At 30.8% G+C, this 21,520-nt stretch overlaps 1 protein-coding gene across 2 annotated transcripts in view; it reads right to left on the bottom strand.

Moving 5' to 3' along the window:
* Positions 1-1,040: 1,040 nt before the first annotated feature.
* Positions 1,041-21,520, bottom strand: part of LOC114330917 (calsenilin-like) — a 454,604-nt gene continuing 434,124 nt past the window's right edge. For both annotated transcript variants that reach the window (XM_028280357.2, XM_028280358.2), the window contains exon 5: positions 1,041-1,531. In XM_028280357.2, the coding sequence (XP_028136158.1) occupies positions 1,421-1,531 (111 nt within the window). In that variant the 3' untranslated portion in view covers positions 1,041-1,420. The remainder of the gene's footprint in view (positions 1,532-21,520) is intronic.

Consider the following 21,520-nt stretch of genomic DNA (forward strand, 5'->3'; position numbering starts at 1 on the left):
TGTTTTGACTTAATTTGATTGAAAATGAATCGTTCCGCATGGGAAAAGTTATAGCAGACGGACTATATATAATATATAAACATAGTAGCATACAGTTAATTCATCCAAATTTCATTTCTTAAAAGTGCTGAACCCAATTTTTTTATAGTGACTGCCGATTGATTTCTTGTAGCAAATTTAGGCGTTTCACCCATTTAGCTAACTAATTATATTCTAATTTGTTCTTCTTCTCCTTCTTCTTATACTTGATGTAGATCTGTCGATCTGTTAATTCCAATGTTGAATTATTTCTTGAGACGTAGACTGGCAGCTATCTCTCCATTTTTTTGGTGGTCTCCCCGGTGGATGCTTGCCACCTGGTTGTCCTTCAAGCACAATTCTTGGTAGTCTATACTCCTCCATTCTTTTATATGACTGAACCATTCTCTTTGTCTTTGCCTACCCCATCTTACTACATTCTGCACGCCCGCTGATCATTGTTCCCTGAATATGTTGTTTCGTATTCTATCCCTCCTTGTCTTCCCTACAATTGCTCTTAGTGTCTTCATTTCGGCTGTTCGTAGCATGCATTTGGTTTTATTGGTGTCTTCTCTTAATTCAATACCATAGGTCATAACAGTCTGATGCAAGTTTTGTAAATTCTAACTTTGCTAGCCATTCTCATATATGTATAGGTTATTCCAGACCACATCTCTCAAATATCCGTACATAACTGCGGCCTTGTTTATTTGTTCGCTTTGGTCTCTGACTGGATCATGATAAGTTTGATAAATCTACACCTATACCTAGATATTTGAACTGGTCTAGCTGTTCTATGGGTTTCCCCTCTACCACGAGTTTGCATCTAATTGGATCTTCCACAATGGTAATGCATTTTGTTTTCTGCGTGGATATGTTCATGTTCAGTTTTTTGTTTCTTTAAAAAAGGGTTGGATTCTATTTTTTCTTTCACTAATTATTTATTTAGTGTCATAGATTTTTTATTTCACAAAATAAATTGCAGTTTTAGCAAAAAATTGGTATCATATTTAAGAAAAAAAATTAACATATCTCGTTGTCTGATAAACAAAGATATATTTCATACAAAAATAAAACTTTTTTTTAAATCTTCAGCCAGATTAATACAACGAAGCAAAAAATATAGAAATACCGTTAACAACATTCGAATTATTTGTATACGTAAATTTATTATAATGTTTTAATCTCCAATTAACACTTCATTCGTTCAATTTTCACCTCGTACCCAATATGTAAGGTACCTAATATAAGTAACCTACATTCTATCACCGAATCATCATTTTCATTGTATTTTACATTATATGAAAAAAGTCTAGTTGGTCAAAATAACATTTCGGGACACGACATTCGTTCATTGAGTCCATCAGGTTGAAGCACCTTCACGAACGCCGCTGGTCGAATGTCATATTGATGAATCGAAGACGGCCATGGACGAAGATATGCTTTCGTCTTTTCGGCAACATTCTAAGAATTCGTCCAAAGTCACCACACCGTCTCTGTTTGTGTCCATTTTCTAAAAAATAAAAGATATTTTACTTTTACTACGAACAGAACTACATAAACAGGGTGTAACAAAAATACAGGTCATAAATTTAATCACATATTCTGGGACGAAAAATAGTTCGATTGAACCTAACTTACCTTAGTACAAATGTGCACATAAAAAAGTTACAGCCCGTTGAAGTTCCAATATATCGAAAACTATAGAATTTTTTTATTGAAAATGAATATGTGGCATTTTTACGGCAGGAACATCTTAATAAAAGAGAAAATTTGTGCATCCCATAAAAATATTATGGGGGTTTTCTTCCCTTAAACAAATACTTGTGTATCCTCCAATTAATTTATTATTGTGGTACCATTCTTCTTAAAGTGCCGTCTCTTCAAGGAGGTTGGCTACTACAATTGCAAACTCTTCTCTGTCTTCAGCTGTTCTTATTAGCTGTTCAAAATTTAGCCCTGTCCATTGTCGGATATTTCTGAGCCACGATAGTCTTTTGCTTCCTAGTCCTCTCCTTCCCTCGATCTTTCCTTTCACTATAAGTTGAGCATATTGGTACTTATTATTTCTCAGTATGTGGCTCAGGTATGATGTTTTTCTGACTTTCACTGCGCTGAAAAGTTCTCTTGCCTTGCCTATTCTATGCAGCACTTCTTCGTTTGAGGTATGCGATGTCCACGAAATTTTAAGACTTCTCTGGTAGATCCACATTTCAAAGGCCTCTAACTTATTTATGGTTGATGTCTTAAGGGTCCATGTCTCAACTGCATAGAGAAGAGTCGACCAGACGTAGCATTTGGATAAACGTAGCATTTGTATAAACGTGGTACCTTTAGTTAAACAACGCAGATAACTAAGCTGCATCCCCACACGCTGATCGAAGAGCCGTTCCTCTATGGTGACAGATTTGGAACCCCCTTGACTGACTGGACGCTTTACTGGGCTACGGCAACTTCTATCTTTCGCTTCTACAGCTTCTGAGCTAAAACCACCTTCTAACCCCATCCACTGCCAACTTTGCCTCTCCACACATCACCTAACATTCAAAAGCTTACGCAATCTCCCCACACTCCTGAAAAGGAGGATCCTTCACCCTGAAGAGGCTTAAGCCTAAACGGGGTATAAATAACGAGTTTTCACTTCATCGAGACATTTTAAACATTTATAAAATCCAATATATATTTTTACATTATACAGACTTAATAATATTATGAAAATTTATTTATAATTCAAATGTTTTAGGTATATTATTTTGAAACATTACAACAGAAGCCGCAGCTCGATAAAAACTGGCTTATCGAAAACAGGCAAAAATGTTTTAAAAACATTGTGTTTAACTAATAGTACCACACTAATAATTTAAATGTTTATGGGGTGCACAAATTTCACTGTTATTTTTTTACGATGATCCTGCCTTAAGAAATCCTGCTACATTTTCCATAAAAAAATCTCTAATTGTTTTCGACATATTGGAAAAATCTATTTACATTTTATAACTTCAAAGGGCTGTTAACTTTTAGCTAACTTCAAAGGGCTCTAGCTTATAACTTTTTTTATGTGTACATTTGTACCAAATTAGGTTCAATCGAACTATTTTTGGTCCCAGAATATGTGATTTAATTTATGACCTACCTTTTTGTTACACCCTGTATAATATATAAATTTTTTTTCGAGAACGTGCTTTAAAGAAGTGAGGCAATGGTTGAGAGATTATAAACCCAACCTATTATTTATAACTTCGTCGCAAATGCCGGTCAAATTTGACCTATTATATCTCAGCTCAGGAACCACTGATCGTAAGTCAACTTTTTTTCTTTTAAATTTTTTTTTTCTTTTACAAAATTTATTTATCGCTATTTTAAAGTTTAAGCAAGGATAGTTAAAAAACGATGTTTTTAAGGAGGTAGGCGCAAAATCTTGGTCGACTGCTATTTAAATGCATTTATTTTTTCGAATCCTGAGAAACCTAATAAGTATTTTTAAAAAATTTAAACGCAGAATGAAAGGTTATATGATTAACGAGGGCCGATAGTCCCTAAAACATCTATAATGTTTATTTTAATAAGTTACAAGGGTGAAAAAAAGAGAAAATTTAGTGTGATTCCTAATTTCAAATATTTCATTAAAAAAAACTATTTATTTATTCTAAGGAACTTTCGGCCCTTGGCAATAATGTAATCTTTCATTTTGCGTTTAAATTTTTCAAAAATGTTTATTAATTTTCCCAGATTGGAAAAAAATAGTGCATTTAAATAGTATTGGTTCAAGATTTTACGCCTATCCCCTTAATTATCTTAAAATGTTCTAGTTTTTTTATAATATTCCAGACCTACTTGAGTGGGAGAGAAAGTCAATTACATAGTCCCTACGTTAAAGGGATTATAGTGTAATAGGAATTTCACGAGACACCTAATGTATCTCGTTATAAGCGAAACCTCGTAATACCCGTGTTCGTTATAGAGAAATTATATTGTATTATTACTGAAGTTATCTCTCAACTTTTTCTACAAAACTGATTTTTCTCACATCCAAACATCACATCAACCAAACCGATACTCCCTGGACTATAGCTGAAATTATATATTTCAAACTGGTTTTTTATTTCCAGAAGAATTCGAAGGTTAGACAAAATTACCCCTTATCCTCAATTTAGTATCTTGCAAAAATTACAAACTTTTACGTTGGTTGTTTCGGCTACTAAAAATTTTATTACCATGATATACAACATCTGCAGTGAATGACAATAAAGTACAACTAGTTCAGGACAAATATTAAACTTCAGGTAATAACTCTTGGTGTCATATAAATTATGAGCTGGTTTCATATACTTATACTCAAACAAAATAGAAAAAAATTAAAGCTGTACAACTGCAAGCTGCACAATGCGATAAAAAGGAAATCAAGAAAATGTAAATTCATATAATACTTGTTTCATTATAACCGCAAGCTTAAGCTAAGTATCCACTTGAGAAAAAATAGTCTCGAGAGCAGTCTCAAGGCTGTACTTACAAATGTATATAAGTCCGAGAGAACTCTCAGAGACAAGTTGTAACTTGTCGCGGAGACTGAGCTTGTCACAAGTAGATGCGCTTATTTTTGTACTCGAGATCTAGTCTCCAATCTTCTGTATATCAAAGAAGAGCTGGGACTATTCTCAGTTTGGTGTTTAGTGAAAAAGTAAATATTGACTTCTTAAAAAATGAGTGCGCGACATTGGACAGATGAAGGAATTTTGCATTAATTTCTCATTACGAAGAAAACCAATGCTTATGAACTGCGAGTTATAAAGGAATAGCAAAAAAAACAGAGTTAGTATGATTAAGCTTAATTTAGGAGATCTGAACAGTCTCCCAAGTTAATTAGACGAACCACCCATTTTCTCACCCAACAATTCTTTTCTTTTTCACCTTTTTTTCGTTTGGGACAATTGTATAGGCAATTATAAAAGCTAGTGCCTGTAATTTGCTGCCGATGAAAGCAAATGGAAGATACGTATGTCCAGCAGCGGACAAACACAGGTTAAAGAAGAAGAAGAGGTGCCTGTAAATAGACCCAAGTAAAGAGATCGAATGCAGAACTGATGCATCTCACACGTTTCTAAAAATAAAATCAATATCCTGTAACCACAGCTTCAACCGGACACGCGCCAACTCGCAACTTTTAATGAAAAACATTTTAAATCAAAATGTATACCGGCCAATTTTTAACTTTTCTACTACCTGACCCTGCTAACTCGAAACTTTCTACAGGTGAATTCGAAACCAGTGATTAAATCATTTGCAATTTTTGTCGGATATTTTTCATTACAAAATACCTCTTTTGGTTCAAAATTGAAAGTTGTACAATAATTTTTTGCAAAAGTTATTAACAATTTATTAAATTTTTACCTTTCATTAATGTCTATTAATAAACAAAGCTCCAATTATTTTTTACTTCAACTCATTTTAAAGATATTTCAATAAACTAATCGGTTCTTTTTTCAGTTTTTTTGGTAAACTGTTTTAACTTATAGACGAAAATTCTTAAAATCGGCTATTTTTCATTTAGATTGTCAATAAATAAGTAAATGATGAATACCTTTTATACCACCGTCAAAGAGGGTAATTGTTACAAGTACATACCTGGAATACCGGTATTAGAACTTATACACTTTACTTATTAATATACATACTTATTTATAATATACTACTTAGAAAATGAAAGTTACAAATTCACCGGTAGTTGATGGGCTATCGAAAAATTATCAGAGGGCCAGAGTTGCCAGTTGGCCTGTAATTAGGATGTGGGATTAAAATAATTACGAATTCACCGGGACCCCTTCAACCTATAATTATATTAAAGCGTTATAACAGTGTTATTACATGGCACCAAGAACTAGACTCTGAAGACTGATACGATCAATCGGTTAGAGGCGTTTGAGATCTGGTTGAATAGAATAGGTCCAAATACCCTGGACCAACCACGCTGTGTAAAATAGAGCAAATGTCGTTTGCGAGTTACTGAAAATTATTCAAGATAGAGGAAACCAGTGCAAAGGCATTCCCGATTCGACAGAAATACTCAGTGATGAATAACTATTCCAATTAGCTGAAGTCCTTGTATTGATGCAATCTAATTATCAACGTTAGTGGGACCTGTTATGCCACCGAAAAAAGAAGATAAATATATTCCTAAAGCGCATATTCAACTAAATAATATTGCAATAATAATTAAATTTTTAAGTACAAAAAAAAACAGGATTAGTGTATTATCCACAAAACATAAATTTTATTGAACATCTGAAACATCTTAGAAAACGGAAATAACCTTTCGTGGACGCGCAACATTCCTATACTATACTTCAAATTGTCGCTACTATTTTCCTTTTAGTTGTAGGCCATAGTCGAACAATAACTTTAATATTAAGACTCGAAGGGTAACACCTGATATTTATATACGACTACCGCCCGTTTTCTTCTATTTACAGAGCACTATCCCTTGTTATCAACTTTAAGCTTCAAACTATATCACCATTGGATATAAATGAGCTTAGTTCTCAGAAATACGACCAGCTGTTTCGGTATAGATTTTCATAGAGAACAAATTTTAAAACGAATAAATGTCAAAATTTATTATGACCGGCTTTACGCGACTCTGTGAAAAATGATCTAGATGTAGATCTGTGAAAAATGATTTAAAATATAAGGGGATCATCAATACTATGCCAAGAAATAATATACGCCATTGAAACCATAAACCATTGGCAAGGTTACAACAGAAACAGATAATGAGGACATCGAATAATTAACTCAAGCAATGGCTGCAACCGACCTTAATAGCGATCTCTTAAAAGTCGATTAAAAAAATCATCTCACTTCGTGGAATAATTACATATACAATTTCACCCCTTTTTTAAGTTACCACGTTGTTTGTGGGAGTCTAACGAGATAAAAAAAAATTAACAATTTTTTTACCACAAAAAACATAGCACACAGAATTATTGCACAATAAATACACAAATACACAGGTATAAGCTATTGATTATGTTCAAAATAAGAGTGCTAAAAGGAACTACAACGTTAACGGGATTTTATTGTCTCATATGGTGAATGGAGCTCTAAATTTGAAAAAATCGCGGAGTGCTACCATCTAAATGGGTGCGTTTTCGAGAAAGGGGTGAATTAGTCCCTAGGCACAAGGTGACTTAGGGTGAGTTCTATGCACTTTTGGTACAAACGCGTCTACAGGAAAAGTGTTCCAGGTTAAATTTACTATCTAAATATCACATCTTAAAGTCAAAAATATGTTTTTTTACAAAAATATATTCAAAAGAAAAGCAAGAAAAAAACACGAAAGAAAGCAATTTTGTTTCTTGCCCCATAACTTTTTCCACGGGAATATGGGTATAGGCATTGCTATAACAAAAAATGACGTCTATTCTTTCTCTTTAAAATGGAGTTAGGTGAAAGTATATAGGATGTTTAATTTTCGAAATAAGATTTTTCAAAGTTCGCCACTCACAGTATTTGTGGGCCATTTTCCCCATTATTTCGCAAACATTTAACTGTAACTTTTTTCTACGCATCTCTAGGTATATACAATGGTACATTTATTAGAAAGAGAAGTCAATTACCTTTAGAATCGTCTATTGTATAAGACTATACGGCTCTTTTTGAGCAAGTTATGCTTTTTCAAGGTTTTATACTTTTAATGATTTTTGATATTTTTAATAATTATTTTTTAAATTTCTCATTGTGACTTTTTTTCTTGTACATTTAGGTATAATATATTGTAGAATAAAAAAAAAGCTTGTTTTCTTTACTTTAAAATGGTGTATTGCAAAAAATTCTAGGACTATATTTAAACAAGATATTCGTAGGAAATCCAAGGGTATCTTACTTGAGAAAACTTCTACTATAACTTGAGAAAAATTTTAAATATTTTTTTATTTTTTTTTTCAATTAGAAAAATGTAATTGCTTATTATAACATAATTTTTAATTCCAAATAACTTTTCTTAATAACACTTTTCGATATTGTGAAATATAAAGGTACTTTACTCTTGAGCGAAATTCACATTTTTTAACATACTTCGTACACTATTGATAAAATTTTATATGTGATGATTGCATCTTAGGTTTTCGAGTATGCATAGCATTTTATAAAGAATAATTCTTTTTCATAAAGTTAATAATAAAAAAGTTTTCCATGTGGTTCCAACTTAGTGGGAGCTATTGATATGTCACATTTTGAAAAGCATATCTTGTTTAAAAATAGTCCTAGAATTCTTCACAATACACCATTTTAAAGTAAAGAAAATGAGCTTTCTTTTTTATTGTACAATGTATATACCTAAATATATGTACAATAAATAAAGTTATAATGAGCAATTTAAAAAGAATCGTAAAATATATCAAAAAACATTAAAAGTATAAAACTTTGAACCACCACACCTTGCTTTAAAATATATAGCCTTCTACAATAGACCATTTTAAAGGCAATTGTCTTTTCTTCCTATTAAATGTAACATTTCATATACCTAAAGCTACGTAAAAAAAGTCACAGAAGAATGTTTGAGAAGTAATAGGAAAAATGGGTCAAAATCGCTGTGAGTGGCGAACTTTGATATAGGTGCCTACACCTATATCCCCGTGGAAGAAAGTTATGGGGCAATAAACTGAATTGCTATCTTTCGTGTTTTTTTCTTGCTTTTATTTTGAATATATTTTTGTAAAAAAAATATTTTTGACTTTAAAATATGATGTTTCGATAGAAAATTTAACCTGGAACAATTTTTTCTGTAGACGTGTTTGCACCAAAAGTGCATAGAACTCACCCTAATTCGCCCTGTGCCTAGGGACTAATTCACCCCTTTCTCAAAAGCGCACCCCCTTTAAATGGTAGCACTCCGCGGGTTTTTCATATTTAGAGGTCCATTGACTATATTAAACAATAAAACCGCGTTAACGTTGTAGTTCCTTTCTAAAATACATAATCAATAGCCTAGTAATCAACATTATTTGATGTATCACAGAGCACAAAAATATATTCCGTCATATCTTTTCTGCCAAAGCTGGCTGTTGCCTAGGAGAATTATAGGCAAAGTACTCAATAAAGACAACAACTGACGACTGTACACAACATCTTTTCAACAAATTTCCTTAATTTTCTTGTGATAACGATTTCCGGAGAGGCAATCGAAACTTTAAGTATTTTTAGGTAACATATGTAATTGTCATTACAACCTAAGTGTGGCTAATTCCATATAGACATGCCTATGCCTATTTAATATTTATGAAACTTATACATAATATGTTATGCCTTCAATATTTTAATCCAATCTTGATTCTATCATCTAAGACAAGTCTTATTAAACCTTTAAATAATTTGGGGAATCCGGTAAATCCGGTTTATCAACAAGAACCGGATTAAAACTTTTAAGAATTGCGCAACAAAAGAACACAAACAAATTTAATCAAGTATCGTTTCAAAGACGTTTTGAAAAGGGAAAATATCTTCAACTGTCGAAGAAATTCAATTATAGCAGTGTGTACCAGATTGAAAACTTTACGAATTATCATTTTACCTTTTTGTTACACAAAATGAATACGAAAGAGGTATTTTGTTCCAAAGTAAAAGTGTCATTACTAAGAAGGGAAGATATATTTTTTTAAATTCAAGTTTAAGCACTTTACTTTTTATTGAGAACATTATTTTATCGCAGAAAGTATATTTTTGTGTCATAAAGAAACTCTAGTATTTTAAAATCCAGTTTTAGCAGAAAAAAGCTTTAGTAAATTATTAATACCTAACTTAATTGGCTACTGATTTTTTTTAATTTTGATGGAAAATATTTTGTTTATTCAAAAAAAACTTCGGTCTACATCTCTTCCTTCATTTTTCTTTCTTCAGGAGGATTTTTGATTTCCTGAGATAGGTTCTTTCCATCATTATCATCATCAACCCCAAAAACCCCTAGAGCTCCAAATTAATTTAGTGTTGGAAAACCTCAAAATTTCAGGAGATGACGTACATATTAGTCACCTTGGGCACTATTCGGGGGTCGGTTCTGATATCATAGTCGTGTTCAGCAACGCCAAAAACTCCACGAGTGATCTGTTTGTATCAATTTATTAGCGAAAACGGTCGAAATTCCAAAAGATGATATGATGCCTCAGCAGTAACTTTGGGTACCAGGTGCTACGCGGATCGGTTATGATGAGGTATTCGTATTCAGCGATCCCAAAAACACCCTGAATAACATAATCTGGCCCTTACTATACTGATTTCGACATATTTATGCACTTTTGGATGCATGTTATTAACTTTAAAACGCAATAATTATGCATTTGAGGCGCTCAGAGCAACAGTGGTCTAACCCACATCACACAATTTTACCAAAACGCTTTTATTACATTAAAGTTATGCATTACTTAAGTATTTTCAGATGCAGAGTGGCTCAAGCAACCATTGGTGGAGCTACTCTGCATCTGAAAATATTTAAATAAGGGATAACTTTAATTTAATTAAAGCGTTTTGGTAAAATTGTAGGATGTGAGTTAGAGCCTAATAAAATAAAAAAAAAGTCAAAATGTAAATTCGTACAGGTTAAAACAAATTTTATATCAAATTTTAGGTGGGTAGAAAAGATATTTTCAAGAAAGTATCCAAATCATACAAGGGGATCATTGTTTAAATAATTAAAAAGGGGTCTTTTTTGCAAAAAAAATACTTTTTTAACTGCTGAGGTAACTCACTTATTAATAAAGGTCTATGGGATTTTTTCTGCAAAGCTGAAGGGTAAATCTTTCACAAAAGACTTACTAAATTAAATTTGACCCCCTATTTATTTAAATAATTGTATATAAAACTTTAAAAATAAATTTGCAAAAAATTATTTTTAGCGTTTTAAATAAGCACTATAAAATATCTTATTTTACATAGTAAGTTGCGCTATGTTACCAGTATTAAGCAAAAAAAATTGGTCGAAAAATATTTAATATTTTTTGAGATATTGAATTTGTTTATTAAATGTTACTATATTTTCAATTGCAAAAACGCGGTTGTTGCCAAAGAAATATTCACCTGCTTAACATCTCATTATTTTTAATTTTTATGTATATTCTCGATAAATGTATTGATACATTCAAATTTTCATTAAACTCCCCCTAAAATGGCATTTGAAAATTATTCAAATTTGTTTATAATTTGTTTTATTAATACCCTCGCGGGGATTAAGTATTTTGAAATGCCGTTTCGATAATTGGGTTCCTGGGAATTTTTTACTAATTAACAAAATTTTTTTGTCTTTTTTTCTTCTTCTTTTTTTTCTTGGAGTTATATTACTTTTGGGGTTAAATTTTATTAAGAATGTCGAATCTCTGAGTTGTAGATTTTAGACCTAAAAATATTAGGATTTAACTAAAATCTATTAAATAAAATGTGGCTACTTACTGAGTTACAGGGTGTTTTATTTAAAAATTTAAAAATTATTGTACCAAGTACTTTAAAACTATCTGACGTATCCTTATCATACTTGGCAGAAAGTGTGGCTTTTATACACCCTACTAAATTGTGATTAATAAACGTTTCTAGCTAGTACCAGAGGCGTACGACAGGGGATATTGAATGATTGAACCTTCCCAAATTCTACGCCACTGAGTGAATTACTATTTTAGCGAAATTTTTCGATTCTCCAATACTTTGTATGTAAATAACTTTAGTGGTATCGATAAAGTCATAAGTTTGAGAGATATTGGAAGTTTAAAATGAATGAATGGATGAATCAAAATAACTATGCCGTTTCATTTTTAACGTCCAATATCTCGAAAACTAATGACTTAATCGTTACCAGTAAAGAGTATATTATTTATATAGAAAGTATTGGAGAATCGAAAAATTTCGCTAAAATAGTAATTCCCTCAGTGGCGTAGAATTTTGGAAGGGTCAACCATTAACCATCCCCTGTTGTACGCCTCTGGTAGTAGCTAGAAACTTTTATTTATCACAATTTAGTAGATTGTATAGTACCCACACTTTTTGCCAAGTATGATAAGGATACGTAAAATAGTTTGAAAGTACTTGGTAAAAATAATTTTTAAATTTTTAAATAAAACACCCTGTAACTCAGTAAGCAGCCACATTTTATATAAGTGAATTTAGACCAATCTTAATATTTTTAGGTCTAGAATCTACAACTTAGAGATTCGACATTCTTAATGAAACTTAACCCTAAAAGGGCCCGTAGTAATATAACTCCAAGAAAAAAAAAAGAAGAGGAGAAAAAGACAAAAAAAATTTGTTAATTAGTGAAAAATTCCCAAGAACCCAATTATGGAAACGCCATTTCAAAATAGTTAATCCCCGAGAAGTTATTAAAAAAACAAATTATAAACAAATTTGAATAATTTTCAAATGCCATTTTAGGGGGAAGTTTAATTTAAATTTGAATTTATCAATACATTTATCGAAAATATACATAAAAATAAAAATAACAAGATTTAACAAAGGTGAATATTTCTTTGACAACAGCCGCGTTTTTGCAACTGAAAATAGAGTAACATTTAATAAACAAATTCAATATCCCAAAAAATATTAAATATTTTTGGACCAATTTTTTTTTTTCATTAATACTGATAACAGCGCAACTTATTCTGTAAAATAAGATATTTTATAGTGCTTACTTAAAACGCTAAAAATAATTTTTTGCAAATTTGTTTTTAAAGTTTTATGTATAATTATTTAAATAAATATGGGGTCAAATTTAATTTAGTAAGTCTTTTTGTTGTTCTGAAGCTATTTCCTTGTGGCATTTTTATGATTAATTATTTATATGGGAAATAAGCCACAATTAAAATGAAAAAAATAATTTTATTAACGTTTCGACGCCCAAGTCGGGTGTCGTTGTCAAAATACAAAATAATACTAAATAAATAAAAATGTTGTTGCTTAGTAAAAAATTCTTCTAATAATTTATTTAAGCTGACTCATTTATATCGGCAATTCAGACACGTATTATACATTTTAAAGTAGACGACTTTAAAATGATATTGCCAATATTGATGAGTTGCGTTCCTGGGACGACTTTACTAAAAGATAGTTCATTCGATTACATGAAATCAATCCCAACTCAAGAATATCCGCCACAAAAAATCATAGCATGTGATCTGTCTTTAAAAAGACAACCAAATGCAACGGTGGCACTGAAATTCTCGCGTTAGAGATTCCATAGTAAATCACGAGGGAAAACCAGGAAAAACCTCGTGATACTATCCCGACATCGTAAGTATTTGGGTTCACATCTAGTCCACTCTCAAAACCAATACCAAACTCCGACCTGACATTTTAAACCCTAAATAACACTAAAACACCAAACATGCACCAACTCGATGTCACCGATCCACCAATTGCGGTACTCTCCCTCTATTGACCTCCTCCAAGTCGTCCCAGGAACGCAACTCATCAATATTGGCAATATCATTTTAAAGTCGTCTACTTTAAAATGTATAATACGTGTCTGAATTGCCGATATAAATGAGTCAGCTTAAATAAATTATTAGAAGAATTTTTTACTAAGCAACAACATTTTTATTTATTTAGTATTATTTTGTATTTTGACAACGACACCCGACTTGGGCGTCGAAACGTTAATAAAATTATTTTTTTCATTTTAATTGTGGCTTATTTCCCATATAAATAATTAATCATAGTAAGTCTTTTGTGAAAGATTTACCCTTTAACTTTGCAGAAAACAATCCTATATATCTTCGTTAGTAATTGAATGACCTCAACAGTTAAAAAATAAATTTTTTTTCAAAAATGACCCCTTTTTAATTATTTAAACAATGATCCCCTTACATGATTTGGATACTTTCTTGAAAATATCTTTTGTACCCACCTAAACTTTGATATAAAATTTGTTTCAACCTGTACGAATTTACATTTTGATTTACATGTAGTGTAATTTTATTTTACTAGACTATTAGGCAACTGTTGCTCTGAGCGCCTCATTTCCACCTCCACTTATTTTTATATTGTAGACTTTCGTGACCATATTGCAAAAGTTGAAAGTCTATGTGCTGTATTTAAAAATCGATTTATTTTTTGATAAACGTCCTGGTCTATATTACTAATATAATAAATATAAAACGGTTGTAAATAAATAAAAAAAAAACAAAAAGTTAAACAGTAATTTTGAAAATAAATAAATAAGTTTCCGTTCGACAGAATTATCGCTAGACTCATGTAAACCCAACCAAACTTATTTTTTTGGTATATGGAATCACCATGTATTTCAAAGTAATATGTATTTATTTTGGAAAAACTTTTTATTGTTGCGAAGAATAAAGATTTTTATTGAAAATAAACAAATCGGTAAGACAATCATATATAGTCCAAGTAATAAAGTTTAAAATAGGACAAAACCTCGCAATTTTTACAGAATGGATCGATTTGCTTGAAAATTTGAGAATAAGTAGTGGATAGTCCAAGGATCAAAATCTATATGATGCCAAAAGGAGCTTTTACCATGGGGGTGGTTGCCACCCCATGTCGGGGGTGAAAATTTTTTATTATATTTTGACCGCAAAAGTTGGTAAAAACATTCATTCTAAGCAAAAAATGTTCTATATATTTTTTGGATAAAATTAATAGTTTTCTATTTATTCGCTATCGAAAGTGTTAGTTTTACATTAAAAAAATTAATGTTTTTAATCACTTTTCTGCAAATAACTCAAAAAGTTTTTGTTTTATCAAAACAACTTTGCTAAACAAAAATGTACCTTTTGAAAAAATCAACAAAACCGTTTTTTTAAATTTTCTTTAAGACCAATAGTAATCGAGCTATACTTTATTATATGTAAGGTCTTCTTCGGCAAATGCTAAATATTGTAGATTCAAAGTCAAAAGACGGGAAAACTATGCATATTTCGAGGAACACTTGTTTAAACTAATTTGAAGTATTTAAAAATATCTATCTTCAGAAATAAAAAAAAGTCTTTAGCTCAAAAATTAGGTGGGTGATAATGAAAAGAATGTCAGACCCTATATTTTTCAGCGAAAAAGTGATCGAAAGCAAACCCCTAATCACCACCCTGATTAAAATTAGTCATTGACCTTATTTCGTCTTCTTTGCGTATGTATTATTAATAGGTTCTAGAAGTTTAACTGGTTTAGAATGATTAGTTTTTAAAAAAATGGAGTCAAAAGCAAATATCGAATTTTTGAAGTTTGTTAAAAAATTCCATTTTCTTCAGAATATAAAGATTATCATCAGAGATACAAAAAAGTATTTAAATATAAAATTGTAGCTTATTTAATACCCAAGAACTTGGTTTGCAAAAATTTTCCCTACGGTAAAAATTGAGTGAGCTATTGACAATTAAAACTTGTAATAACATGCAAAAATCACCTTTACCAACCCTTTCAAAGTCACCACTTTTTGCGACTGAGGATTTTAAAAGGATTTGGTATTAATAGTCTTATAGATCTTGTAAAAACTTACAAAATTATTTTTTAACAAACTTTCTAAGATAAAAATTAAAAAGGTTTCGGTTAAAAAATCAATATGTTTATTTCAAAAAAAAAAAAAATAAATCCAATTGGAAGCATAATAATGTAAGTTAGCTTTGCTTTTAGTCATTGGCCTTATTAATTCTTCTTTATTTATGTATTATTAATAGATTTTGAAAGTCTGACTGGCTTAAAATGATTAGTTTTTAAAAAACTATAGTTAAAAGCGAATAACGACTTTTTGTAGTTTGGTAAAAAATGCCATTTTCTTCAAAATAGAAAGATTAGCATCAGATATAGGAAAAAATGTTTTTGTATGAAATTGTGGATTATTTACTTCCCAAGAACTTGGTTTGAAAAAATTTTTTCTACGGCAAAAATTGAGTGAATGGTAAATGAGTATATATCCAAAATCATTGATTTTTTCTATATAAAACTAACACTTTCGATAGCGAATAAATCGAAAAATATTAATTTTATCAAAACAATGTATAGAACATTTTTTGCTTAGAATGAATGTTTTTATCAACTTTTGCAGTCAAAATATAATAAAATATTTCCACCCCTAAGATGGGGTGGCAACCGATCCCATGGTAAAAGCGCCTTTCGGCATCATATAGATTTTGATCCTTGAACTATCCACTACTTATTCTCAAATTTTCAAGCAAATCGATCCATTCTGTAAAAATTGCGAGGTGAAATGCTTGGGTTCCTGGACTAATAGTACAGCTCTGCACATTATCGGTTATTTGCTTGAGTTGCAAATTGAACGAAAATAAATAAACTAACTTTTGCGTCAAAAAACGAAAATATGCCTCATGTGGGGTTATAGAACCCACAACGGGGAAAGATTATTGGTCTTTTGCAGCAAGTAATGTTCTCAGAGGGACATAGCTGCAGAGCTAGGCGTAATACAGGGCGTTCTGTCCAAAACCTATGCTAGGTAACAGGAACTAGGAAACCTCAAAAATAAAGCAAGTAGACAAGGAGAAAACGGCGGGTTCGTTAGAAAAAATATTCCCATGAGATTTTTTTGCATAATCACATTCGTGAGACATGCCAGAATAAGGTTCAAGAAGTCGCTCACGTGAAAAGTGGTCCAATTTTTTTTAACAATTTTTTTAATCAAATTGTAAAAATCAATATTTTTGGCCAGTACAAATTTTTGTTAGGTTTTTTGGATCATTCTGGACAAAAAAGGTCTCGTGTAATTTTTCTCCAAAGTTGATCGTTTTCGAGTTGTAAACAATTTAAAATTGAAAAAAAAAACGAAAAACGGCGATTTTCAAGGCTTAATAAATTGGTTAAAAGTTATTACTATAAAAGTCAGAAGGTGACTAAATCCAAGTTTAAAGCCCCTCCTACAAGATCCCGAAGAAATTTTTGTCATTATTTTATTAGTAAACTGGTATTTTTAAGTAATAATATTAAGCGCCGTGCACGTATTAGGCTGCCGTCCATGGTGAGTGCGAGCGAGATGCCATTCCGGCAGTCAATGGTGCATCTTACTCGCACTCACATTTACAGCCGCGTCAATCCGCTCTTACGGCTTATTGTTAATAATTAAAAATAACAGCTTAGTAATAAATTAATGACACAAATTTCTTCAGGATCATGTAGGGGGGCTTTAAACTTTGATTTAGTTACTTTCTGATTTATAATAATAATAATTTTTAACCGAGTTATTAAGTCTTAAAAATGTCCATTTTTGCGTTTTTCAAATTTTAAATTACTTATAACTCGAAAACCGTCAACTCTAGTGAAAAATTACAAGAGCCTTTTTTTGTCCAGAATGGTCTAAAAAATCTAAAAAAAATTGTTCAGACCAAAAGTAACAATTTTTGCAATTTAGTTAAAAAAAAATGTTAAAAAAAATGTTAAAAAAAATTTGGACCACTTTTCTCGTGGGCGACTTGTTGAACCTTATTCTGGGGTGTATTAAAAATGTGATTATGTAAAAAAATTTCATGGGAATATTTTTTCCAACGGACCCTCCGTTTTCGCCTTGTCTAAAGGGAAAGTCGCCAAAAGGTAATTACGGCTCGTTACGATCGTTTAATTGTCTAATCAGCTGGAAGACACCCAACCATTTCTCACCTGCAGCTTTGGAAGTTACAGGTGTAACTATTTCAGTTGAAACGATAAGAAGGAGAATTCTTGTCAAGAAGTTATGGATTCCCAAGTTATCCAGGCAGCACAAGATTAATAGCATAAATTGGTGACTTTACCACCAAAACTGGAACATTGGGAATTGACAAAATGTGCTATTTTCAGAAAAAGTCAGGATTTGTGTAAAATAAGATGACCCACGAAATCGTGTACTTAGAGGTCGAGGAAGACAAAGAAGAACGAAAACTGTCAGATCTGTTCACAAATATACAAGGGGAAGTGTAATGTTTTGGAGGGGAATTGTGCTCCGTAATAAAACTCCTTTAATTTTCATCCAATCAACTTTAACTGCTCACAGGTATGTTGATAACCTGTAGTCAGGCTCTGGAGAGGTGCAACAGGAGAAAATTTAATTTTATTGCATGATAATGGACCTCTACATACCATTAGAGTAACTAGAGAAATCATTGAAGCAGAAGGTATCCCTTGTTTGGAGTGGCCTGCTTTCTCACTCGAGCTTATCCCTATAGAGTGTTTGTGTGATATGCTTAAAAGAAAAATTAGAGCTGGCCGGGATAATCTACAAAACACCGCACGGCTAATACAAGCTGCTCTTGAAGAACGGAAAAACCTACCACAACAAAATGTTGATAATTTGATTAGGAGCATGCCCACCAAACTGAAGCTTGCCTAAGGACTAGAGGTAATAACACTGAATACAAAAAAAAAACAAAAAAAAAAAATAAAAACAATAAACATTATTCATTTAACATTGAATTTTTTTATGCTATTTACTTTAAAATAACTAGTTTTAATTTGTTTTTTAAATACTTTATTGTTTTATTAAATTGCTACGTATTTGTTATTAAAATGCCTGGTTGCACCAACAGATCTTAAGCTCCAGCTTAGCTAAGCTCTACTTATAGATAGGGCCTCCTTGAGTATCACTTACGTTGCACCATAATTTTAGATTCTTACCTTATTATCAATTATATCTATTATTATATTATGGTATGCTTCTTTTCATGAGCATTTTTCAGTGCCTCACAAATGATAGAAATAAAGGTAAGTCTGTGATAATATACATTTTAGTGACATGACATTTTAGTTAAATCTGACAGTTGTCACATTTTATTTGCAATTTGGCGTAAAATCAAATCAATTGTGTTTATTGCATTTATAAAATGGTATTTTCTTTGATTTGTATAGTCTTATAAATAGTTCAGATTATATTCGTAGATATATTATATAATTCGCCAATTATTTTATTTTCGATTATGGTGCCATCTATTGACAAGTAGAATAAATGTTATAATGTCACCGACGAAATGTAATCACCGACGTGCGTTTTTTTCTGTCACATACAATTTAATGCGTTAAAAAGAAATCGAAAAACTGTGACGCACTGAAAGATCCTCATGAGAAAAAGCATATTCTTATTCTAATATATTATAATTATATTATATTAATTCTTATGATATTCTCGACTTAAGCCTAAGAACTGTTGGTGCAACGGGGCATAAATTGCTTTAAAATAAATATTGTTTAACTTCGTGTGTTCGTTTTTTTAAATTCGCACGAAATAATAAGAAGTATCAGATGATTCCATATAAGTTTAGTTGTGTGTAGTATAATGACAATTTGTAGGTTAAAAAATATTACTTGTCAGATTAGCTCAAAAATAAATAATTACCGGAAGTAATCAAATACGTTTAGTTTAGTCGTTCTAAAAATTATGTTTGAAAATGAAAATTACAATAAAATGTACAAACAAAGGCTAAAGTTTAAATAATATGAAAAATAATTTTTAAATGGTTTGGTAAATGCGCCAATGTCACTGAAAATAATATATGTCAAATTCTTTTAAATAAATAATGTATCAAAGACATGACGTATCGCTTATCCTTGTTCAACTTATTGTGGTTTCTATGGACTGTGGCTGAATTTTTTGATACTAGTGTCTGTAAGTAATGCATTTGCACAGATCCGTTGAAAGAACTGTAAATAAAAAGTAATAAGATTTTTTTCCACGAAAACTTTTCTTTTATAAATTCCCAAAGTCTGTGTGTTATTGTGTTGCCGCTCCTGCAATACTCAGATCAGATTTATCGATGGATTCTTATGTAGTTTTTTCTTCTGAATCCAAATCTGAAAACGGTATTTCGATATCTCTAACCGTCTTCGGGATAATCGACCTCAAAGTCTAAAATGAGGCGTCACAATCCATTTATTTTCTGCCGACACACTACACCTCAGCTGAAATCGTTGCTAGTAAGTAGGATAGTTTTTTAATCTCGATTTGTTAAGCAAAGCATAGGTTATTTACATTATTTGAGTTTGACACTTCGTGAATGCCAAACTAAATTTTTAATTAAGTATTAATAAAATATCAATGACATTTGATAGTGAATTTAATTAGGTATTATATAAAATAAATATTATGTACAAAAATACAATTTGACTATATTTTAAAAGTAATAATTTATTAACCGCTTTAAAAAGGTTTATACGAGTATACGCCCTCCCCTTTAATGATAAATGGACTGTTCCATTCGTTATGAAATGAAAATTGTTATTATAGTCGGTTCGCTAAACTCGACACAACTGGCTAGTGATTTTAGTAGGTAATTTTTTTGTTTTTTTGCGAATTTTGCCAAAATTGGCAAAATTACTAATTATTTAGTACTTATTAACTATTTAGTAATTATTTTTGACAGTTGTGTCTGAGTTTAGCGAACCGACTACATGAAATAATATTGTTTGGAATAAAACATTATGGTCTGATATGTGCAATTACATACTTCTAATGGAAAAAAATATTTGAAGATTTTTCTCAAATTATGGATACCAACATCATTTTCATATATGCATTTTCATATTTGCATATATTTTATTTTTAATTTGACGAAGAAAAGTTATTCTTCATAAAAAGCTCTTCATAGTCTAAGATAACCATCATATATAAAATTTTATTAATTTTATACGAGGTATATAAAAAATATGAATTTCGATCAAGAGTAAGTGCCTTTATAGTTCATAAAATTTAAATTAGAATAATATAATTGCGCATTAAAACATAATTAATAATTCTAAACAACTTTTCATAATAGCAATTTTCCATATTATGAATTAAAATACGTAAATAAACAAAGTTTTCGTTATGATAATGCTCGCATTTTCAGCTTGTTTAATTTCAATTTGTTAAGCAAAGCATAGGTTATTTACATTTAAGTTTGACACTTCGTGAATGTCAAACTAAATTTTAAATTAAGTATTAATAAAATATCAATGACATTTGATAGTGAATTTAATTATTATATAAAATAAATAAGATGTTCAAAAATACAATTTGAGTATATTTTAAAAGCAATAATTTATTAACAGCTTTAAAAAGGTTTATACGAGTATACGGCCTCCCCTACTGGGAGTACCTAATGATAAATGGACTGGTCCATTTGTTATGAAATGAAAATTGTTATTATAGCCGGTTCGCTAAACTCGAAACAACTGCCTAGTGATTTTAGTAAGTAACTTTTTTGTTTTTTGCCAATTTTGCCAAAATTGGCAAAATTTCTAATTATTTAGTAATTATTAACTATTAAGTACCGTGAAATGGGGTGAGATTGATCAAATTTAACTTTATTTGATTTATATTTTAAACGTTTTTGTGTATGTTCTATATTTAAACACTTCACGTGTTATATTAATATCTAAAGAGTAGTGATTTAACACTAGTTTTGTTTTAATTATTAAGAAAATGCACTTATCTCATAAAAAAAGGGTGATCAATCTTAGACCCGTGACTGGGGTGAGATTGATCATGATGATTTTATGGCATGAAACAGTAGTGCTTTTAAATAGAATATGATCAATCTTAACCCTGACTAATTCGGTCAGATAATTT

This window comes from Diabrotica virgifera, chromosome 7 (assembly GCF_917563875.1).
Source record: "Diabrotica virgifera virgifera chromosome 7, PGI_DIABVI_V3a".
Classification (NCBI taxonomy): domain Eukaryota; kingdom Metazoa; phylum Arthropoda; class Insecta; order Coleoptera; family Chrysomelidae; genus Diabrotica; species Diabrotica virgifera.